This window comes from Bacillus rossius, chromosome 16 (assembly GCF_032445375.1).
Source record: "Bacillus rossius redtenbacheri isolate Brsri chromosome 16, Brsri_v3, whole genome shotgun sequence".
Taxonomy (NCBI): Eukaryota; Metazoa; Arthropoda; class Insecta; order Phasmatodea; family Bacillidae; genus Bacillus; species Bacillus rossius.
In genome coordinates this window covers 24776466-24799100 of record NC_086343.1, presented here as the reverse complement: position 1 = coordinate 24799100, position 22635 = coordinate 24776466, and the positions used below count along the sequence as shown (strand labels likewise).

The 22635-nt window shown below is 39.6% G+C and overlaps 1 protein-coding gene across 1 annotated transcript in view; it reads right to left on the bottom strand.

Annotated features, from left to right (window-relative positions):
• The window catches only part of LOC134540331 (carboxypeptidase N subunit 2), a 48620-nt gene extending 26355 nt beyond the window's left edge, over positions 1-22265 (bottom strand). The window contains exons 1-5 of the mRNA XM_063382993.1: positions 21881-22265; positions 15103-15325; positions 7617-7753; positions 3648-3800; positions 45-225 (exon numbers count right to left, since the gene is read on the bottom strand). Coding sequence (XP_063239063.1) covers positions 45-225; positions 3648-3800; positions 7617-7753; positions 15103-15325; positions 21881-22265 — 1079 coding nt within the window. The remainder of the gene's footprint in view (positions 1-44; positions 226-3647; positions 3801-7616; positions 7754-15102; positions 15326-21880) is intronic.
• Between the last annotated feature and the right edge of the window lie 370 nt (positions 22266-22635).

Below are 22635 nucleotides of genomic sequence, written 5' to 3'. Positions count from 1 at the left end.
ACCACTCGACCAAGGAGTGACGGAGGTCGGGCGCGCACACTCACTCGTTCTTCTGCAGGTTGAGGAAGGTGATGGAGTCACCGAAGCCCGTGAAGGCGTCCTCGGCGATGGCGCTGATGTTGTTCGCGCGCAGGTCCAGGTGGCGCAGCCGGTGCAGGCGTCTCAAGGCGTCGCTCGGGATCGTGTGGATGTTGTTGTCGCCCAGCCGCAGGTACTGCAGGTTCTCTGCAACCACACGCATCAACCACGTGGCGAGTTCTCACGCTCGCTTGCAAGGCGAGGGCGCTAACTTGGCGTCCACTTCCCAATAGCAATCTACCCTGTAAAAGTAAAATACTACCACTCTTATTTTCCCTCGAGAAAAAGCGTATCGGTAAACGTAGCCCATCTCATATATGCCCAAAACGTTTCATTTTAAGACTATAGTTAGGACGTATAACAGTCATGCTGGCGATTAAGGGTTTTGGTCCCGCTATGCATACTAAGTATTTATATATTTTTAATGCTAGGATGAAAGCAACATGAAATAAGCTAATGTTATTATGACAATATTTACATATTCATTTTAATAGTTCATTTTCTACAGATATTTTGCATGAGTAAAACATGTGTTTTGTTTGCACCACATGCATTGTGCGAATGTGACTGTTTTTGCATGAATATATGTGTACATGTGTAGATAAAAATTTATAAATATATTTATATATAAAGGGAAGCAGATTACATCCAAAATGGCAGGCGTAACTAAATGTGCAATGTTTCCTAGAATTCAAGATGGTGACAGTTACGAAATGTGCGACAGTTTTTTTTAATAAAATTTTAATAACATTTGATTAGTTTTTTTTTATAAATTTAAAATTTTCTCCCGATTTTCTAACATAAATGTTTCCAAGATGGTGGCCGTAACGATGATTGCAACGGTTAGGTCAAAATTGAAGATTGCGGGTGTGACATAAAAAATCTTGATTATTTTTTTTATTAATAATTTTTAAATATATTAATGAATTACTTGTTTACTCTCGAAAGGAATCGAACTAAGGACCGTAAGTTATCAAGTAGGTAACTAAATACTTGAAGTAGGAACAAATTTTATATACATTTTGGAATTTTTTCAGAATATTTTGGTCAAAAACTAAAGAATTTATATTTTATGGTCAATGACACGGTCAAGGTCCTGCGGCTTATGGCGGCTTGCGTTTATGAGTCTTATGCTATTTTTAGGAAGTTTTATTCCTTCTAAGGCAATTCCGAATTTTTTATTTTTTTGAGGAATAAAACGTGAAATTTTTCCTCGAAACGGGAATTTTTCCATTGAAATAGGGAATGTTCTAGGAATTTTGATCCATTTTGAGTCATTTTTGGCCAATTTTGAAGGTCAATGTCATCCGAGAATGCTGCCGTGACGTCAGCGTGGTCGGTCATTGACCCGCTCTCGGCTCCACAGCCTGAAGCCTGGGCCCGGAGCCCCATTTAATAACTACTACCGGGGTAACGTGTTTATCGAGATGTACCATGGAAGTGCATATGATTGTAATTATGAATGTTCTCTGTCTTAGGTCCTGAAGCTTGGGTGGTTTATCCGGGGCGCGTGTTTAGTCCTAAAAGCATCTGTCCTAAAACATATTGTCTTCAAACTTTACAATGTGTTTCCCTTAGTTTGTTTGCCGTTGAGTTTTTTTTTTTCCTAATTTCGTTTGCCCTTGAGTTGTTTGTCCTAATTTCGTTTGCCCTAGAGTCTCTTGTCCTAATTTGAAGATAAACTGTTTAAGATAAACAACGGAGATTCAAATTTTTGGGATAAACTTTTACAGGGAAAACTACGTGAAATCGGTTTATGGACCACTCCAATTATCTGCAGTTTTTTTTTTTTTTTGCGGTTGGTAGGAAATTAAATAACTCCCCTCTGGGAACCGTGCTTTGAGGCAATTTCAGCGCGACGCACGCGCATTCACCCCCTCTGGAAGGGTTGGAAGTGCGAACGGGGTGGCCCCCTTGTTGGTAGGGGCGTTGGTTGGAGGGGGGGAGTGGGGGTACATCCATTAGCTCACAACACATTACGGCACACGGGCGCCGCCGTTACGTCACCCACCAGAGGTCACATTCAGGTCACCTCGGGTCATAAATTGTCATCTCTGCAGCTCGGAAGGCCTGCTGGCCAAAAGGGAAGCGCGAATATGAAGGTTTCAAAAATTGAGTTATTTATTCCTTTTATTTTTAATGAAAAGCCTGTACAGGTCAGCTTTTGCCTAAATTTCAAATCTGGGGCTCTGGTTTTGAGTCATTTCGTCAGCGCAGATATTTAAGGAAATATTTTATTTTTTTGGTTCAGTCCCGTTAAAGGGAAGATATAGTAATCAAAACCCTCATATTTGTGGCGTGATTTTTATTTTATTTTATATTGATAATTTGCCTTTTTTTAGATTAAAGCGCACATTAAGAGACTTACAAAGATATACAGTGTCTATTAACAATATTAGTACAGTTGTACTCATTATTTACACCTTAGATTTCAAAAGGTAAACACAAGACTTATTTAACAGGTCTTTAATTTCAGGAGTTATATTTAGTTATAACTTTGCTTTGTGAAGACCTAAATTTTGACAACTGTAAATTTCAAAATATTTATGGCATGAAATCTGTTGAAACCAAGATGATATATTCCTATCCCATTACATAACTGCAAAGAATAATACGTACACGCATGCTAATAAATGAGAGTAATTATATATTAGATCAAATAATTATTTTGGGATGATTTATCATGCAATACCTATATTATATACTATCTAACTTTTCAGTACTTGAGACATCATGTTTATAGAGAGCATTTAATCTATCTCCATTGCAATCATTTAAACAGATTTAATTGTGAACGCTGTCCTTCACAAGTCGTTTTTTTTTTCTCGATATTTTATCTGTTATTCAAATCCATCGTATATTCAGAGCAAAACTCTAGCTGTTTCCATCACAATATAAAAATTTTCGTGGGTTAGAGTACCAACTTAGTATTTTATTTGATGAAAATAAAAATAAGTATGTAATAAATGCCCTTAGGCACAGAGTCGATCTCGTACTGCAATTTTTAACCTAAAATTTTGTACTTAACCTCGACTAGTCACACATGATAAAAAAATTATTTTTCGGACTTAAACCCAGGACAACAAAAAATATCATTAATTTTGTAGCATTTTCTGAAGTAATTTTTGATGTACTTGAACTTCTTAAACTCTAAACAAATTTGGCGTTTTACATCGATAGATATTTCTTGAAAACACGTACTTCAGTGAAAAATGGCGTAAAAGTTTCGTACTTATGTATTACCGACTGTAATTATATTGATTAAACTGTTTTTTTTTTAAGTAAAATTAGTTTTATGTTAATTATTCACTAAACCATAAGTCGTGAAAAAGATTTTTTTTTTCACTTCAAAATTTTGCTATTATTTGTCGATCATCAGCTACTGTACTTCCCAGGTTGACAAAGGTAAAAAAAAAAAAGTCCGTAGATATGACAGAGTATGTTTTTTTTTTTTTTAATTCTACAAATGTTTCGATCATTTGCTACAATTCTGTACCTTCCAGTCCCATGAAGGACACAGGGTTCGCCTGGTTAATGAAGCACCCCCACCTTTCCGAGTGTTGATTTACCTTCCAGTCCGACGAAAGCCAACGGATCCACGTAGGTGATGGAGTTGCCCTCCAGCTCCAGTGAGTTGAGGAGGGTGAGGTGGGAGAACACGCGGGCTGGAACCTCCTTCAGCAAGTTGTGGGCCAGACTCAGAGAGTCCAGGCTTCGCAACCCTGAGGACAGTACACACCAACTATGCAAGTGCACCAAAGAAAAAATTTAAAAATAAACATTTTCGGGAAACCAAAATTCAGTATCCAAAATCATTTAATGAAATGACCATGATCTTTAATATAAAATACAAGGTTTTTTTTTAAAAAAAAAAACACATTTATGGTGGATTACATATTATCAACATTCCTGGAACCAAATTCCATTTAAGAGCACGCGCCTGCTGTAACTTTCGGACACAGGTGTCCTACATATTACTTCTTTTCTCATATTATTTCAAAGTGCTGCTACATGCAACCTAACTCACACCTAGAGTGAACGCTGGTTAGAATGTGCACGAAAGCCAAGCAGTTGAATAATGCATGTTTCCAACACCGAAAAAAAAATTTGTTTGAAAACAGAACTTTCAGAATCGTTACGCAGTCGGTACGTAATTGAGGTTCCGCGGTGTCATGGCACAGCAATGCATTAGGTTCTTTTAGATGGGGGAATTTTTTTTAGATAGTTTGTGTTTTATTAGTCTACATCGAAAATACGTACTATGATGAAATGGCATTTTAAAGTCAGTGGACGTTATGTCGATACATCGCGCTCTTAGCCACTCGCATATGGTACATGGCGAGCGGATTTCAAATGTGTGATCGGTGCCCATGTTCGGGCACGGCCCACTGTGGGAGCAGACCGTTGGCCCATGGGCTCGCTGTGGTCTGGCATCACAAATTATCGCCACCGGCCCCATGAGGTTTCTATTCCCCAGCACTTCAAGACCCACTCGTCAAAAAGGATGACGGAACCTTCGCGGTTCAAAATCCATGGCCAGGACAGAAGACCGCGACGTGTTCGGACGAGAGCTGAAACAGCACCGGCGCTGCGTTCCGTAACGCCGTGTCACGTCATCGAACTGCGTGCTTACGTCCGCACACGTTCACTATTCGCATATGCCTGCGCCTATTCCTGAGTTTATGGGCAATTTTAACGTCGCGGGTTTTACACTGTTAACCCTTATCCGGAGACGTGGGGTCTCCGTGACCCCAGCAAAACTTTAACTTGCTGCCATCTATGTTCAGTTCAAGGCTCTTGCTTGTGGTGCCATCTACCTTTCGCTTGGATATCACATAGTCTCCTCCTGCAGTGTCAGATTTGTTTGCGCTGTCTGGTGCTAGATATCAGGTTGCAAAGATAACTTGGGGTCGTAGTGGCACCACGTCACCAGATATGTTTCTATCTCAGAAGTGATAAAATGGCTTCTAAACGAACATGTGTGCGTGTGGGCGATCCAGATTATGACGAAACTATTTCTAAGTGGTTGAAATATATTTTTAGTGACTTAAGTGATGAAAGTGTGTGTGGAAAAGCAATGTGTGATGATTACAGAGCAAACATGTGCAAAACTGTATAATCTCAATTTCAAACAATGTTCGACTAATATATTTTATGTAAAAATGCCATTTTCAAAATATATAAGTATGCATGTGCTTTCTAGTTAGCTAGATTATATATTTTGTTGTGGTTGAAGCATTTGTTATGCAAGGAAAATATTTGGGGGGAAAAAAGTAATTTATTTTTGTTGGGAAAATTTATATGTTGTAGATTTTATTAAATGTCTTAAAATTCGTAGAAGTTTTCTAGATTTTGTTTTGTCACTATATCTATATTGAATAGCAAATAAAACTTTTAGGCTACCATCTGCTTATTTTTTTTTTAAAAGCAAGTATTACAAACAGGCATTTTTAGATTTATTTGAGCAAGCTCCACTGGAAAAAAATTGTATTTTATATTTGGTAAATAATCATTTACTAATTTATTTTTAAATTAAATTAATAAGTATAAAAAATGCATGAAATAATTTTTCATGGAACAAAAATAATTTCTAATCAGTTAAATTCTACAAAACATTTTGGGGTCTGAGGAGCACCACGTCACCAGATATGTCAAATATTTTCACGTCTCCGGCTAAGGGTTAACAATTTTTTTCATTCCTTCCAATACACGAATAATGATGGCTACAGATTACCCAGGGATCTCAGCAAATGTACAGACACCGAGCTCACTTACTTTGAACGCGAATCCAAAATAATAATCTCGGTATGTTAAAGCAAAACATTCAAAAAACTTATTGAGTCTAAAGCAAGATATTTCGTCTTCTGTCCACGCGTGTGTTTGTTTACCTTTGATTCGAAGGATACATGCAACTCGGAAGTCCGGGGGAGAGCAACCATACCCAGAATTTCTAAGGCCGCCACCACTAACGGTGTTTATTGTAACAACCCACTTCGTTGTTGCCTCAGTATGTGGAAACAGCCTCTTAACTATGTATGTCAGAATTTACATTTAATGTATAGCGATTTGTTGGACAAATTATTTTTGAAGTAAAAACTTCTTTGGACGCCATAGGAGTAAAATTTCAAGGCCGAATTTCAATGCAACGATTTCATGAAACCGGTGCAGAGAATTCGTTCCCTTGGGCGGGCTCCACGTGGCGGAGTGCGGCTCAGGTTGAACCCCGCCATGCTGCAGGGATAGGCGGGTCACAGCGGTAGGGACCCGCCTGCGCCTGACGCTACGCGACTTGCTGGCATCTAGTAAGGAAGTACTTGGGCACAAGGAAACATAACGGGGTTTGAGCTTGTTTTGAAGTTAAATCATGTTTATTGAGAAAATTGTTTTATTTCTTGTATCATCTCTATCTATGCCGTTTTACCCCTTGCGATATACTTACGAGTCGAGATTTGAATTGCCAAACATGTTTCACTTCTATCACGTGTAAGGAGTTACACGCGCTTTTATTTTAAGTCTGCGGTTTTTGACGGAATGGGAACTTGAATTAACCTGTAGCTGATTATGTTAATCCATTTTTGGTGCTGATTATGTTGTTAGGTCAAAACATTCATGTGTTTCCCCTGAAGGGAAAAAAAATGGGGTTTGGCTGTGTCATTTACGTGAATACGTGTACGTAACAGGTAATATTTTATATACAAAATATAAAATACGCTGTTTTATGTATGTTGTAATCATTTTTGAACACTAAGAAGTCGCGTATAAACCGACATATATTATTGATTATAATTTTTTTTTATTTTAACACCATATATATTCACTGGAACTATTTTAGACTAATGTTTTATAAATGCAATCGATATATTTTGACTAGAGCTGACGATTGAAACACTTACGAACGTCGTAGCTTCTCCGAGTCAAAAGTTATACTAAATGGATACCTCGAAACGCAGAAAAATTACCTCAAAATGGCGGCGCTTCCCCCTCCACCGCGCGCGATGCGTCACAGTCCTCACTTAGCGTAACGAATGCTTTGATCCTTTAGCTATCCAGTGGTGTAATTAAATTTCGGATGGAGATGATAGATGTGTAGCTGCAACACCAAACTGTATTCCCCCGATTTTGTTATCATTCGTTTTTTGACTTGCCTCCCACTATGCAGGGGCGCAACAACAGGGGGCGGGGGGCCATGGGTATTTTACCCCCCCTCCCCTTCTGAAACCTTGTAGTGGGGGCAAACGGAAGCAAAGAAAGTGCTGTGTAATCCATTTTTAGATAGTAAAACTGCTTAAATAGCACCATTTTCCACTTTGAAATACAAATTTTCCCTGGGGAGGACCCCCGGACCCCCCGCTTCAATAGGGGGGATCCATGACTCTTTATAAAAAGGTAAATTACCCCCCCCCCCCTTTTAGGAAATTTCGTTGTTGCGCCCATGCCACTATGGAAGCAACTTTCACGTCGAAAAACGCCGCGACGGTCGCTGTGGTTTGGGGGAGACCCTGCAGGTCCCGTCGCGTCGCCCGAGCGGGGATTATTACCTTCGAAGTCTCCCTCGTGGATGTCCGTGACGTGGTTCTCCTGCACCTCGAGCTTCTTGAGCGTGTCGAGGATGGACAGCGCGCGCGTGGGCACGGACACCAGCTCGTTGCCGCCCAGGTTCAGCCGCCGCAGCTTCCTGCGAGCACAAGTCCCGTCACGGAGTACACTCCACTTGCCCTAAAAGTCATTCGACCTAAAATGATTTTCGGCTGATTGCCTGTTAGGTCGAATGACTTTTAAGCCAAGTGACTTTTAAGCCAAGTGACTTTTAGGTCAAGTGACGTTTAGGAGATATGACTTTTAGGTCAAATGACTGAAGGATTATTTTAAAATTTTAGGTCAAGTGACGTTTAGGAGATATGACTTTTAGGTCAAATGACGCGCACCCCCGTCACGCACCTGCCGCCTGTCTCGTTCCGACCCTCCCAGCCTGACTTGGTGTAAGCTTTTGGACATACGCCATTGCTAAGCGGTTTTCATGTAGAAGAACTAAAAAAAAAAAAAAATACCCAAAAGACAAAAAAACACAAACTAAGCAAAAAAAAATTGCTGTTGACAACAGGATATAAACACCACATAATATTCCATAACAGGAATATGGTCAACAAACAAAGAGAACGAAAAAAAAAAAAACTCACTAATGATGACAGCACAAAAATATTGAACCCAAAAAAATTCAGCACAACAGTTGAAACGAGACAAAAACACGACAAAACGAAAAGACAAAACAAACACAATAGTGTTCCCAGCCTGTTCCTCGACACTAGTGGACAGCTCACATCCTTGTGATACACTGACCAACTAAACTCTCCATGTGTGGACCGCGATGTAGCTTACATCCTAGTCGACATCATTCTCTGGGGAGTAATTAAGTTATCTTTAGTTGAAAACCTAATATTTAGCTCCAGAAAAAATGGTTGTCTGTAAAGTCGGTTTACGGACGATAGTTTAACGTGACGTCATAACAAAACATTGATGAAACGATTGCATACTTTTATGAATAAAATTGAATCATTTTTATTGAATTATCACTATTTTTGTATGGATACAAAGAAGGAGTGAAATGAAATCTACAATTTAATTGATAAATTTACTTTTATTTGCAATCATTAATTCAAATATGATTGTTACTTTAACGAAGAGATTATCTTAACTATAACTTTTATACATGTTTGCTATTTAACTTCTTCCAATCTGTGTTATTCTGTTAAGGATAGGACGATGATAGGAAAAGTAGGAAACGAATGGGAGTGTTTCAAGTTTAATTTGCCTTGACAAGTCAAATCGATGGTTGTTCCAATCGAGTGGAAGAGAGATAGATGCGGCGCAAGCGTACAATGAGCGTAACGGGACACAGCGTAGCGAGACAATGTGCGTAACGGGACACTTTTTCGTGCGTGCAGCCGGCGTCCATCGATTTATTACACGTTGTCTCGTCAAAAAAATGGTATCTTAGGAAACTTCAAAGTGGGACTGAAAGTTTTAATTAGTATTTACGGTATTTTTCCAACGCACGATATCTGCTACTAGTACTATCCTTGTTTCTGTGTGCTCTGTTTACCGGATATAACCAACGAGCACAAACGATATGATGTAATGATAATTATTGTTTTTTTAATACATCAAGAGATTAAATTATTTAATTCAGTTCTACGGAAACGTAACTGACAAAACGCCAATCATTCTTTTATATCACGTAATATTTAAAATTTTGTCTGTACTTGATCTTATTACATAATTAATAGTATGTCTTGTTATTAATTTTAACCTATTGCTCAAATTGTATACTTATTTCTTCCACGTGTGTGTTGCCGAAAAAGTTCCTACGAAAATCCAGTTATTTGAAATTACGTAGCACTCTTCGTTTAATTCAAGTTATTTCTTCGTTGAAAAGTTCGTGAATTTCTAACTGTGGGTGATTTCAGCATAGCACTAATTTCATCCTCCTAAATAAAGCTTCTTTAATTTGGGAAAACAAAGCGCAAAAAAGATTTTTGTACCCCCTCCCCCATATGAAATTCTGCGTACGCTCCTGCTGTTGAAAAAAAATCGACATTTCTTGACACATCAACTGAGGAGTTAATTCGCCATTATTATTTTTTTTTTTTTAATTTTCCCAAAACGTCTTTGCACGCGGCTGAGTTGGACTTCCAATCGTGACTTTATCTCAGAAATACTGGAGAAATTAACTTCTCAAGATTGAAAGACGACGCTACTGAAAACAACAAACGAAGTTAGTAAAAAATTCATTGTAAGTAAATTATATTGTTTTAGATTTTTAGGAAAAAAGTCAATGCGGATAGTTAGTTGTCACTGAAAGGACACTTGTAATAAAAATGGTGTCTTTGAATTCTTTATTATCATTTATATTTTCAAAATGTTGCAGTTATAAATAAATGTTAAACAAGAATAATTTTAAATAAATTATAAACTTTCAACTATTGACAAAATTTGGTAAGAAATCCGTTTTAAAACTGACATCTTCGATGTCACCGACAGCTAAAATACTTCAAATTTTCCACTTAATAATAACAATTTCTTTTATCACGCAAGTTTTCACCAAAGTGTAAGTTTTAATTAAATACAAGAAACTCACAAATAAAGTATTATAAGTAGACAATTTTGCACGACGATCTGCATACATCTTGTAAATTAAAATTTACCCTTGAAAACATTAGTATTTAAAAATATATTAAAGATGATTGAGCTTTAAAAAAATAAGTAAAGGTTTGTCAGATGGAAACCGAAATTAAATGAACCTGTCGAACGCGAAATGTGTGTATTTGAAGGCCAACGATTAATTTTAATTGTGGCATGTCATCATGTGTGACAGAACCAATTTTAAATGAAAATGAGAACTTTAAAATGAACCTGTGGTGTGGCTTTCCACCGTCTGTACAAACCAATGAAAATTAATGGCTTTGCTTGTGAAGAAACGGATATTAAAAGCATTGAGTGAGTGATAGCTTGGATTAGGCAGAGCAGAATTTCAAAGTTCTTGATACATATTATATGAGTAGTTGCTCGGAAAATATTAAGGGGAAAATCTCGGTCAGTAATATAACTTAATATTGATACGTTAAGAAGTTTGAAGATAACACCGAGTCTAAGATACATTAAAGTAATTTACTTAAATAAACACGTAGTAGTTTCGCTAATATAAAAGTACTCTATAGCTCTGGATACCATACGCAACAAAAATTGTTTGTTGTTAGTCCATCATGTGATGAGTCCTGAAAGTACTTCATTAAATGATATTTCAGGTTCATTATAGTGATTCTTCATTGAATCGCAGTCTTGCTCTGTATAAGTGTGTACTGCATTTAGAATCTCAGGAGGAACAATTAAAAACTGTGCATAGCTCTAATTTATAGTTTACTTTAAAACATTTTTTAATAATAACTCAAGTTTTTCACTGTAAATGATTTTACATTAAAGTGACTGAGAACACTGGATACAAATTATCTAGGGTTCTTCATAAATCAACTAATAGATTCAAAATTTTACTGATAATGAGTCTACTAACTTTAACATGAACTCAAACGATTTTTTTTTTTTTAGATTTTAAAATAACTTTGAAAAAAATTTTCAAGTGCACACTTTTTTCCGCACGGGCATTTTCACTCTGTTTTATACAGAACACAGAACTCAGCATTTGGTCTCAAGGGAAGTTCCTTTTCATAAAGGTCTAGTTATATGTTACTACTAAGTGTTTCAAATGTATCTGAAATATTTATAATTTCTAGAAATGTACGAAACCATAAGCCAGGATATTTTATTTTCTGCTGGGTGGTATGCTGTAAAACAAGGGGGGAAATGTGTAAACGGTTCCCTGAATAGCTTTCTAACAACATAAATAACTAAATCAAAATAAAATTAAATTATTGAATATTCTACTATAATTTCCACCGTTTGAAAATAATTATGTTTGTTTTAAAACATCAAACGGAATTTAATAAATGGTGCCAATGTTCGTAATCACAACAAGGAAATATGCAGTAATTTAAAAATATATATATATATCAAAAATGAAAAAAAAAAAACCATAGCCATGTGGTGTACAAATTAACAGTATTTTCTTTTATCAATGCAAAACTATTTCTGGGCAACTGGTTTTCAAATAAATCTTTTGTAAAAGTACAAAAAAATTGTTTTCTGGGTATAGTGTTCCTTCCAAACCTAATACTTGCCTGTTACGCCCCAGTTTGCGTGACCGCTCCATCAGGGCCGATGCGATGTGGGGGACAGATTTGGGGCGATTTTCCCTGGAAAACCACTCTCACTCCCAGGGAGGAAACGGGCCTACGGCACGAAAACTCCACGACAATTTACGGACCGCCCTTTTGTCGGTTTTCCGTTGACTGCAAATTATTTCCTCTCTTACCTCGACGTGCGTCGCTACCAACCGCAAAACAATTCCGTTTTTTTTTCTTTAATAATAGGGAGTGCGAACTGAGAAGAATTTTTTTGCTTGATTTCAATTTTTTATAATTGTAAATTTAAAAAAAACTAGATCAATTTCTTTGTGAATTAAAATTTTTACACGTTAACTAATTTTCTTGTGTACGAATAAGATTGAACTTTAATTCAACCGTTAGCCTATAAACTATTCGGTGGTAATAAATCATTAATGCAAGCAAAGGCACTAATATGTGTTTCAAATTTAGAAAAAAAAATATGTGTAAAATTTATGTTGTTTGTATTCGTTATTTACATTTTTTCATTGTTAAACAAAACTTAAAATGTCCTGCGATATTCTTTATTGTTTGAAGAGAAATAATCACTCTTTTCATTTTTGTATGTTTTGGAATTATATTTTGAGGTGAATGTGACTTACTTTTTTTTTATTTTACTGGTAATTTTTAATAATTTACTTGAAGTTTCACTGTACTGTAACTCACAACATTTCTAACAAAGAAGCACTAACTTCTTGAAAATAGAGGTTCTTTCAGGATGGAAAAATAATTATTTTCTGTGTTTGTAGCAGTTTTACATGATCATCGCACGATGGATACATGTTACCAAATCCATGGCTAAGTTGCACTTGAAGTGTGACAGACTGTACACATCTCGCATTCTGGTTGGAGGCTTTCGGTGGCCGAGTCATTCCCAACATCTTGGCTTTGGGTCGAGGCAATGTTTACTGACAATAACGTCCTTAATTTAATTTATGTATTGTAGCCAATTTCTAGAGCAGACTGAAATCTAATACTCTTACACTTTGCATTTTAATATCCAGTGAGAGGCAAGCTGAATAGTGATTCGTCCACTTTATGCGCTTTGATTGGTGGAGGGGTTTGACTTATTACGTATCAGGTTCTGAAGATAATTTCATGTGGGTTACAGTTAAATAGCCGTTGTTAAATCAGTCAATACAGAGGTGAAATGGCACCAAAGAAAGCTATAGTAATAAATAAACAACTAATACATTTTGAGAGTATTTATTATTAAAAAAACCTTAAGGATAGTGGGAATGAAACCATGACTTTTTCAGATGGGTGATATGCCTTAGCGAACAAAGCTACTGACAAGAATGATTTTGAATGTGTCAATAAGCTCATGCCTGTTCTGATTTTGATCAGTTTTGTAGATATTAAATGACTGCATAAAGGGAAATACAATGTAACTTTCTTCTGACGCCATTGAACCAATTTCGCATTTACGATCTAAGAATTATATCAGATCAGTAAGCTCATGACTGTGCTGATATTTACCCATATTGTAAAGTAGAAAAGATGCGATGAAGGAAATTCCAGTAAGAGGACTTCCTTCTCGAAAAGGGCGGTGAGATGCTCCCTGACTTCTCAAGGCCCTTGAATCTTGCATATTTGCAAGTGCTAAATAGATGAATGCATGTCAGCAAACATGTAAATGTGCTGCTCTCAACAAGTACTGTAGATAACGATATATGATACTAAGGGAAAACCAGTGAGAACTACCTTATTTGAAAAGAACGTTGAGACGCTACACAATTCTTCAGACCCTTGAAACTATTTCATATTTACGGGTGGTCAATAGATGAAAACATGTCAGTAAACATTTAAAGATGCTACTCGCAACATGTACTGTAAAGAACAATGAATGATACTAAGGGAAAACAAGTGAAAGCTACCTTCCCGAAAAGAATGCTGAGAAGCTACTCAATTCTTCAGACCCTTGAAACTATTTCACGTTTACGAGTGGTAAATACACATGTCAGTAAACATGTAAAGGCACTGCTCTGAACAAGTATTGTAGATAACGATGGATGATAACTAAGGAATAACCAGTGAGAGCTACCTTCCCGAAAAAACGCTGAGAAGCTATTGAATTCTTGAGGCGTTTGAAACAATTTCACGTTTACGAGTGGTCAACAGATAAACACATGTCAGTAAACACGTAAAGGTGCTGCTGTCAACAAGTACTGTAGATGATGATGGATGATAACTAAGGAATAACCAGTGAGAGCTACCTTCCCGAAAAGAACGCTGAGAAGCTATTGAATTCTTGAGCCCTTTGAAACAATTTCACGTTTACGAGTGGTCAACAAATAAATAAATGTCAGTAAACATGTAAAGATGCTGTTCTGATCAAGTATTGTAGATAACGATGGATGATAACTAAGAAATAACCAGTGAGAGCTACCTTCCCGAAAAGAACGCTGAGAAGCAATGGAATTTTTGAGGCCTTTGAAACAATTTCACGTTTACGAGAGATCAACAGATAAACACATGTCAGTAAACATGTAAAGGTGCTGCTATCAACAAGTACTGTAGAGAACGATGGATAATAACTAAGGGATAACCATGAAAATAATGCTGTGAAGCTACTGAATTCTTGATGGCATTTGAAACAATTTCACGTTTACAAGTGGTCAATATACGAAAACATGTCAGTAAACATGTAAAGGTGCTGCTCTGAACAAGTATTATGATAACGATGGTTGATAACTAAGGAATAACCAGTGAGAGCTACCTTCCCGAAAAGAACGCTGAGAAGCTATTGAATTCTTGATGCCTTTGAAACAATTTCACGTTTACGAGTGGTCATTAAATAAATACATGTCAGTAAACATGTAAAGGTGCTGCTCTCAACAAGTACTGTAGATAACGATAGATGATACTAAGGGAAAACCAATCAGAGCTACCTTCCCGAAAAGAACGCTGAGCAACTATTGAATTCTTGAGGCCTTTGAAACAATTTCACGTTTACGAGTGGTAAACAGATAAACACGTGTCAGTAGACATGTAAAGGTGCTGCTGTCAACAAGTACTGTACAGAACGATGGATGATAACTAAGGAATAACCATGAAAAGAACGCTGTGAAGCTACTGAATTCTTGATGGCGTTTGAAACAATTTCACGTTTACGAGTGGTCTATATATGAAAACATGTCAGTAAACATGTAAAGGTGCAGCTCTCAACAAGTAGGTACTGTAGAGAACGGTGGATGATCACCAAGGAGTGACCAGCATTGCCCGGAAAGGGCGCCGCGGAGCCACTCACTTCTCGAGGCCCTTGAAGGCGTCCGAGTCGACGGAGGCGAGGCGGTTCTCGTACAGCGTGAGTATCTCGAGCGTGTCGAGGCCCTCGAAGGCGCGGCCGTGCAGCGCCGTCACCTTGTTGTGGTTCATGTTGAGGATGAGCAGGTGGTGGAGGTTCCTGAAGGCGCTCGACGGCACCGCGCCCAGCATGTTCTGCGACAGGTCGAGCTGCGTCAGGCCCTTACCTGCGGGGAACACCGGCGCGGTCAGCGAGCACCGCGATCACAACAAATACCCCGTGCGACATCACAGATACTTGGAGACCTGTACCCAGGGGCGTAGCCAGGGGGGGGTTTTAGGGGTTCAAACCCCCCCCCCCCCCCTTAGCCACAAACCTTTAATTAAATTTCTTATTCATCACTCAAAAAAATTTCATATTAAAAATTAATAAAATTTTTACCATTACAATATTTAAATTTAAGTACCGAAAAATGCTAAAATAGCACTATTTTACACCTTAAAATCCAAATTTTCCCGGGGGAGGACCCCCGGACCCCCCGCTTTAATACGGGGGGGGGGGGGGGGAGCATGCTTCTTAACACTCCCCATATACAAATCCTGGCTACGCCACTGCCTGTACCACTTCAAAATACGTGATCGCAGCTACACTGGGTTCGGGGATCCGTACACTGAGAGAAAAGGTTTGTTTGCCTCAACAACAAAATTTGTTTATATATGGCGGAATAGATATATCTTGTTAATTCAAACAAATATTTTGTAATTGGAAAGATTCTGTTGACCCAACAAAATGATTTTGTCAAACTCAAATGTATATTTGGTTAGGTGTAACAAATTATTTTTGTTACTTGCCGAGTTTGGTTAAAATAACAAAATGTTTTGTTCCACCAAGTAAATATTTGTTTCGCCAAATATAAACAAATATTTGTTTGATTCAAACAAACCTTTCTCTCTGTGTACCCGGACATTAAAGGTTTTTTGTTGTCCCAGTGTCTCCAATAGTTAAATTAATGTGTGTAACAATTCCCTGAATCGCTTCCCTGCATCAACAACGCATATTAATAAGCATTACAAGACAAAGTTAAGTCAACATAGAATATTCGATCGTTGTTCCAATGGTTCAAAAAATTACACTTGAATGAAACATCAATTCAAATTGAAAATAATGCGCCAATTTTTGATAGAAACACTCGGTATTATCTCGAAACACATGTTTGTGGCCATGTGTTGAACAAAAATTTCAGTATCTTTGTTGTAGTATTATAAACTATTTATTGGCAAAAAGGTTTCTAGAGGAATCTTTTGTAAAAGTACAGAAGATTTTTTTCTGTGAATGAGGGTGGGACCATAATCTTGTGTAAACTATGGACGTGAACAGGTTCACCTAAGTTCAGTAGTAGAACTTTGATTAACTTTCGCTCGTTTAGTCAGTTTTTGTTATCCGTCATCGTCGACAATAAATGTGGTTTTTAACAAAGAGGCCTCTTGAAAACTGTTCACAGATTACTTTTACACTCTACTGTGTAAAGCTGGAAGTATCTGATGTATTTTCTTTAATGTTTTTTTTTTATTTGCATCCCAAGCCAGCAGTGAAATCATGTTACTGTAAATTTTTTTAAAGAGAATTCTGCCATCCATCTATTCATTGACCCTTCTCAGCCCTGGTCATTATGGTGATGGTAAGTCAAGTTTAACTGTATAAGGAAACTACCATAGACTACCGGGAATAGGTTCACACAAGTATCATGTAAGACCTCTGACTAATTTAAACATGCAAACAATGTGACCGTAAACTAATTATGACATCTTTAATAAGCAGGTCCACCCAGTTATGAGCCAGTGCCATTTGCTAATCTATGCAATTAAAAGGTTTTCCCAAGTTTGAGAGTGAGGTAATAAACTAATGTAAACTTCCTTGTGCAAGTTCACTAAGTATGAGTGTTGGACCTTGAGCAAACGTAGAATAACTACCGTGTGCAAGTTTACTCAGATATCAAAGTAGGATTTTTAAGCTACTGTAAACATAAACCGTGATCTTATTCATCCATTTATAAGTGTAAGGCCATAGAATTAATGCAGTCAACAATCTTGCGAGAACAAGTCTCGTCGATTGCATGTGCTTTTATATAAATTTACGTAAAAGTAATGTTGTTAGCTTCTATAAACATAATTACAAGCATTTATCATGTCAAGTTCAGGTGACAGTATAACTTTGTTATATTTATGTCAATTTTTTTGTAACCACCAAATCACGTTGTAAAAAAAGGAATAACTGTTGTTTCTAAGAGAAACATATAAAAACATGTTAAAACCAAAAGAAATTTTTTTTACCAGCCATGACCCATTCATGCTGAGAGTTAGTCTGTGCAGTATCATGTTCACAATACGAAACTGCGCGTAATATGTATCCTGAACCTGTGGTTTTGGATTGTTAAGTTTCCCGCTTTGCTTGCGGCCATGTTTCGTTCATTTCTCGGCTGTATCGCCGTCGTGACCTGCAAATAACCAAGATAACACTTAAAATTTACGACAGTGAGTTTTTCGTCTTTAGTTGCGTGTTGGTAATGATGTGTCGTGCAAAGGCATCGACCGCTAGAGGAAGGAAAAAAAACCTTTCGTGCCTTAAAACTTTCTCTAAGGGTATTTTCTGTAAGAAGCTTGCACAGGCGTGGCTCTAAGCAAGAAAACTTATCGCTCAAAATGTTATGGAGTTAACACTGCGTAGTTTTACATTTACTCACTTATCTTTCATATAAAGGCTAAAGGTCTGTATGTGAACAGATTTTATTGGGATCTTTGAACCAAACTATTGTAAACTCAGGCATAATTTTTTTCCCATCTGTTTATGCGGTATTAGAAAGTGTTATTTACCTTTGAACTAAATTGGAAATGTTAATTTTGCTATTTATAATAATAAATCAAAACGATATTATTTCGCAACATATATCACATACAATTGGCATGCTGTCCTTTACCTTTGGGGATTATAAATATAATTTTTTACGTGAACGATTTACAAAACATTTGAATAAAAACCTTTTCGAACAATTTTAAAGGTTTAATATAACACATGGTCAAAGAAACCGGTAGCAATACTACGTTAGGTATTACCAAACTAAAACACAAGCCATTACAAACCAAAACTGATACCATAACTTAAATTTTTAAACCTCTTTGAACATCTCTCAATAAAATTATGTTTTGGCATCGAATATGTTGTATGAATTTGATTTAGGTTTGTGAGTTTCATGTGCCCTACTATCACTCCCGGAGTAACATGTGGATACTATTGTCTTCTAAAAAAAAATGGACTCCTTAGGGGAAAACTGAATGTAGTTTGTTTACTATCAGCAGTATCTTCAAAGTCAAATGTCATCTTCACACTACCATGACTACATGAACTCGTAGGGAGCGCCATAAGTTTTATGGTATAAACCGTACCCTAAGAAAATTGTTGTTAACTTTAAGCTGTTGATTCATGTATTTTACATATAGGTTTCTAGTTCTCTCGTTTTAGACTAACATTGCCTGATTTCGAATTTTGGAATTTTGGAAAATAAAATATAAATGAATATACATACAATTACTGTTTATTTAGTAAATGTGGTAAGATATCTAACTGGAATTTTAATTAGGGATATATAGTTTTAAATAAATTTAGGCACTTTAAAAAATATGGTGGGAAACTGAATTCTTTGTTTTTATATAGACATAAAATCTATACCAACACAACACTGCTGTACTTTGTTACAATGAAAATGTGTGATTAAAAATTAAACATACATTATTGTAAAATTTCAAAATTTGTTGCTTAAGAGTGAAAATTTTTGAACTCACCAATCACAAAGGTGAAAATGCGCTTAAAGAACAAGTACACTTTGTCTTTTTAGTCATGCTAGCTGGTACGAGGTAAACGAAACTCCCACTAATGTAACATTCTGCCACAGTCACTAACTACTTCTTGGCTCTGAATCACACTTGAAGATAGCTGCATATCGAAACACCGGGCACACCATCAAGTATTTAGATCCATTAACATACATCATACTCACCTTCTCGTTGGATCTTTTATTTGGTGTGATGTCTACAAAGTTCAACTACAAGCTTTCACCGAGCGCATCTTTGCTTTTGCGAAAGGCGTTGTCCAATTCTTTCGATATTCCACAATAACGTATGAAAGCGATCGATGAAAATAGGTTTTAAACTTGCATTTCCATTGCAACACAGTAAATAAGAGTTCTGTGGTTTCGTAATTCTCAGTTAATACTTGCTTTTCCTGTGTAGTAAAATAACAAAAGTAAAAAAATAGGTATACATGTATTCATGTGATAATTTCAATTCAAAATTAGTTTAGAAAAAGTAAAACAATACGAGCGTGATATAATGGGTTATTTCTCTACTCAAGCACATGGAATTAAAATATTTTAATTAGCGTTGTTTTAGTCGTGATAATACGAAAAACCTGCAGCGCGAAATACTCCTGATTCTCGCAAACTCATACAATATATCTAGGTAGTAATGTCTAGGTAGTGATGTCTAGGAAGTGATGTCCAGGTTGTGATGTGTAGGGAGTGATTTCTAGGGAGTAATGTCTAGGGATGATGTCTAGGGTGTGATGTGTAGGGAGTGATGTCTAGAGAGTGATGTCTAGAGAGTGATGTCTAGAGAGTGATGTCTAGGGAGTGATGTCTAGGGAGTGATGTCTAGGGAGTGGTGTCTAGGTAGTGATGTGTAGGTAGCGATGTGTAGGTAGCGATGTCTAGGGAGTTATGTCTAGGGAGTTATGTCCAGGGAGTTATATCCAGGAAGTTATGTCTAGGTAGTTATGTCTAGGTAGTGGTGTCTAGTTAGTGGTGTCTATGGACTGGTGTCTAGGGAGTGAAGTGCAGGTAGTGGTGTCTAAGGAGTGGTGTCTAGGTAGTGATGTCTAGGTAGTGATGTGTAGGGAGTGATGTCTAGGTAGTGGTGTCTAGGGAGTGATGTCTAGGGAGTGATGTCTAGGGAGTGGTGTCTAGGGAGTAATGTCTAGAGAGTGATGTCTAGGTAGTGATGTCTAGGTAGTGATGTGCTGGGAGTGATGTGCAGGGAGCGGCACTGACCGATGGAGCTGAGCGAGGACTCCTCGACGACGGCGAGGCTGCTGTTGTGGATAGTGCAGGGAGTGATGTGCAGGGAGTGATGTGCAGGGAGTGATGTGCAGGGAGCGGCACTGACCGATGGAGCTGAGCGAGGACTCCTCGACGACGGCGAGGCTGCTGTTGTGGATAGTGCAGGGAGTGATGTGCAGGGAGTGATGTGCAGGGAGTGATGTGCAGGGAGCGGCACTGACCGATGGAGCTGAGCGAGGACTCCTCGACGACGGCGAGGCTGCTGTTGTGGATAGTGCAGGGAGTGATGTGCAGGGAGTGATGTGCAGGGAGTGATGTGCAGGGAGCGGCACTGACCGATGGAGCTGAGCGAGGACTCCTCGACGACGGCGAGGCTGCTGTTGTGGATAGTGCAGGGAGTGATGTGCAGGGAGTGATGTGCAGGGAGTGATGTGCAGGGAGCGGCACTGACCGATGGAGCTGAGCGAGGACTCCTCGACGACGGCGAGGCTGCTGTTGTGGATAGTGCAGGGAGTGATGTGCAGGGAGTGATGTGCAGGGAGTGATGTGCAGGGAGCGGCACTGACCGATGGAGCTGAGCGAGGACTCCTCGACGACGGCGAGGCTGCTGTTGTGGATAGTGCAGGGAGTGATGTGCAGGGAGTGATGTGCAGGGAGTGATGTGCAGGGAGCGGCACTGACCGATGGAGCTGAGCGAGGACTCCTCGACGACGGCGAGGCTGCTGTTGTGGATAGTGCAGGGAGTGATGTGCAGGGAGTGATGTGCAGGGAGTGATGTGCAGGGAGCGGCACTGACCGATGGAGCTGAGCGAGGACTCCTCGACGACGGCGAGGCTGCTGTTGTGGATAGTGCAGGGAGTGATGTGCAGGGAGTGATGTGCAGGGAGTGATGTGCAGGGAGCGGCACTGACCGATGGAGCTGAGCGAGGACTCCTCGACGACGGCGAGGCTGCTGTTGTGGATAGTGCAGGGAGTGATGTGCAGGGAGTGATGTGCAGGGAGTGATGTGCAGGGAGCGGCACTGACCGATGGAGCTGAGCGAGGACTCCTCGACGACGGCGAGGCTGCTGTTGTGGATAGTGCAGGGAGTGATGTGCAGGGAGTGGTGTCTAGGGAGTGATGTGCAGGGAGCGGCACTGACCGATGGAGCTGAGCGAGGACTCCTCGACGACGGCGAGGCTGCTGTTGTGGATAGTGCAGGGAGTGATGTGCAGGGAGTGATGTGCAGGGAGCGGCACTGACCGATGGAGCTGAGCGAGGACTCCTCGACGACGGCGAGGCTGCTGTTGTGGATAGTGCAGGGAGTGATGTGCAGGGAGTGATGTGCAGGGAGCGGCACTGACCGATGGAGCTGAGCGAGGACTCCTCGACGACGGCGAGGCTGCTGTTGTGGATAGTGCAGGGAGTGATGTGCAGGGAGTGATGTGCAGGGAGTGATGTGCAGGGAGCGGCACTGACCGATGGAGCTGAGCGAGGACTCCTCGACGACGGCGAGGCTGCTGTTGTGGATAGTGCAGGGAGTGATGTGCAGGGAGTGATGTGCAGGGAGCGGCACTGACCGATGGAGCTGAGCGAGGACTCCTCGACGACGGCGAGGCTGCTGTTGTGGATAGTGCAGGGAGTGATGTGCAGGGAGTGATGTGCAGGGAGTGATGTGCAGGGAGCGGCACTGACCGATGGAGCTGAGCGAGGACTCCTCGACGACGGCGAGGCTGCTGTTGTGGATGGTGAGGTGGCGTATCTCGAGCCCCAGGAACACGAAGCCCTGCAGCTTGGGCAGGTTGTTGTGGCGCAGCTTGAGGTAGAAGATGACGATGTTGGCGCGCCCCTTCAGCACCGTCATGGCGCGCGCGATGCTCGCCAGGTCCGTGAACTCGCACAGCACGTCCAGCCCGTTCTTCTTGACCGTGCACGAGCAGGGGTGGATGTCGGCGGGCGCCGGGCAGCTCTGCGAGTTGCCCGCCGCCCCCTGCGCCGCCGCCGCCGGGCCCCCGGCCAGCCAGCACAGCAGCAGCAGCGCCGCCGCCGGCCGGCGCCGCCTCCCGCCGCCGCCGGCCATCTAGGCGCGCCGTGCCAGCCGCCCCCGGGCCGCCGCCATGCTCGCTCTCTGCCGACACGACACCCTCCACTTACCTTTACAACAACACCTCGAGCCAGCCGCAGTGCAGTGTGCCACTTCAACAGGGCTCACACTCACATGTAAGCTTTTGGACATACGCCATTGCTAAGCACATGTTTGTCTGTAGAAGAAAACTACAAAAAAAAAAAACAAATGACAAAAACACAAATAAAGCAAAAAATTGCTGTTGTCAGGATATAAACACCACACAAGTTTGTATTTGTTTCGTCTTTTCGTTTTGCTGTGTTTTTTTGTCTGGTTTCAACTGTTGTGCTGAATTTTGTGGTTTCGGTATTTCTGTGCTGTCATC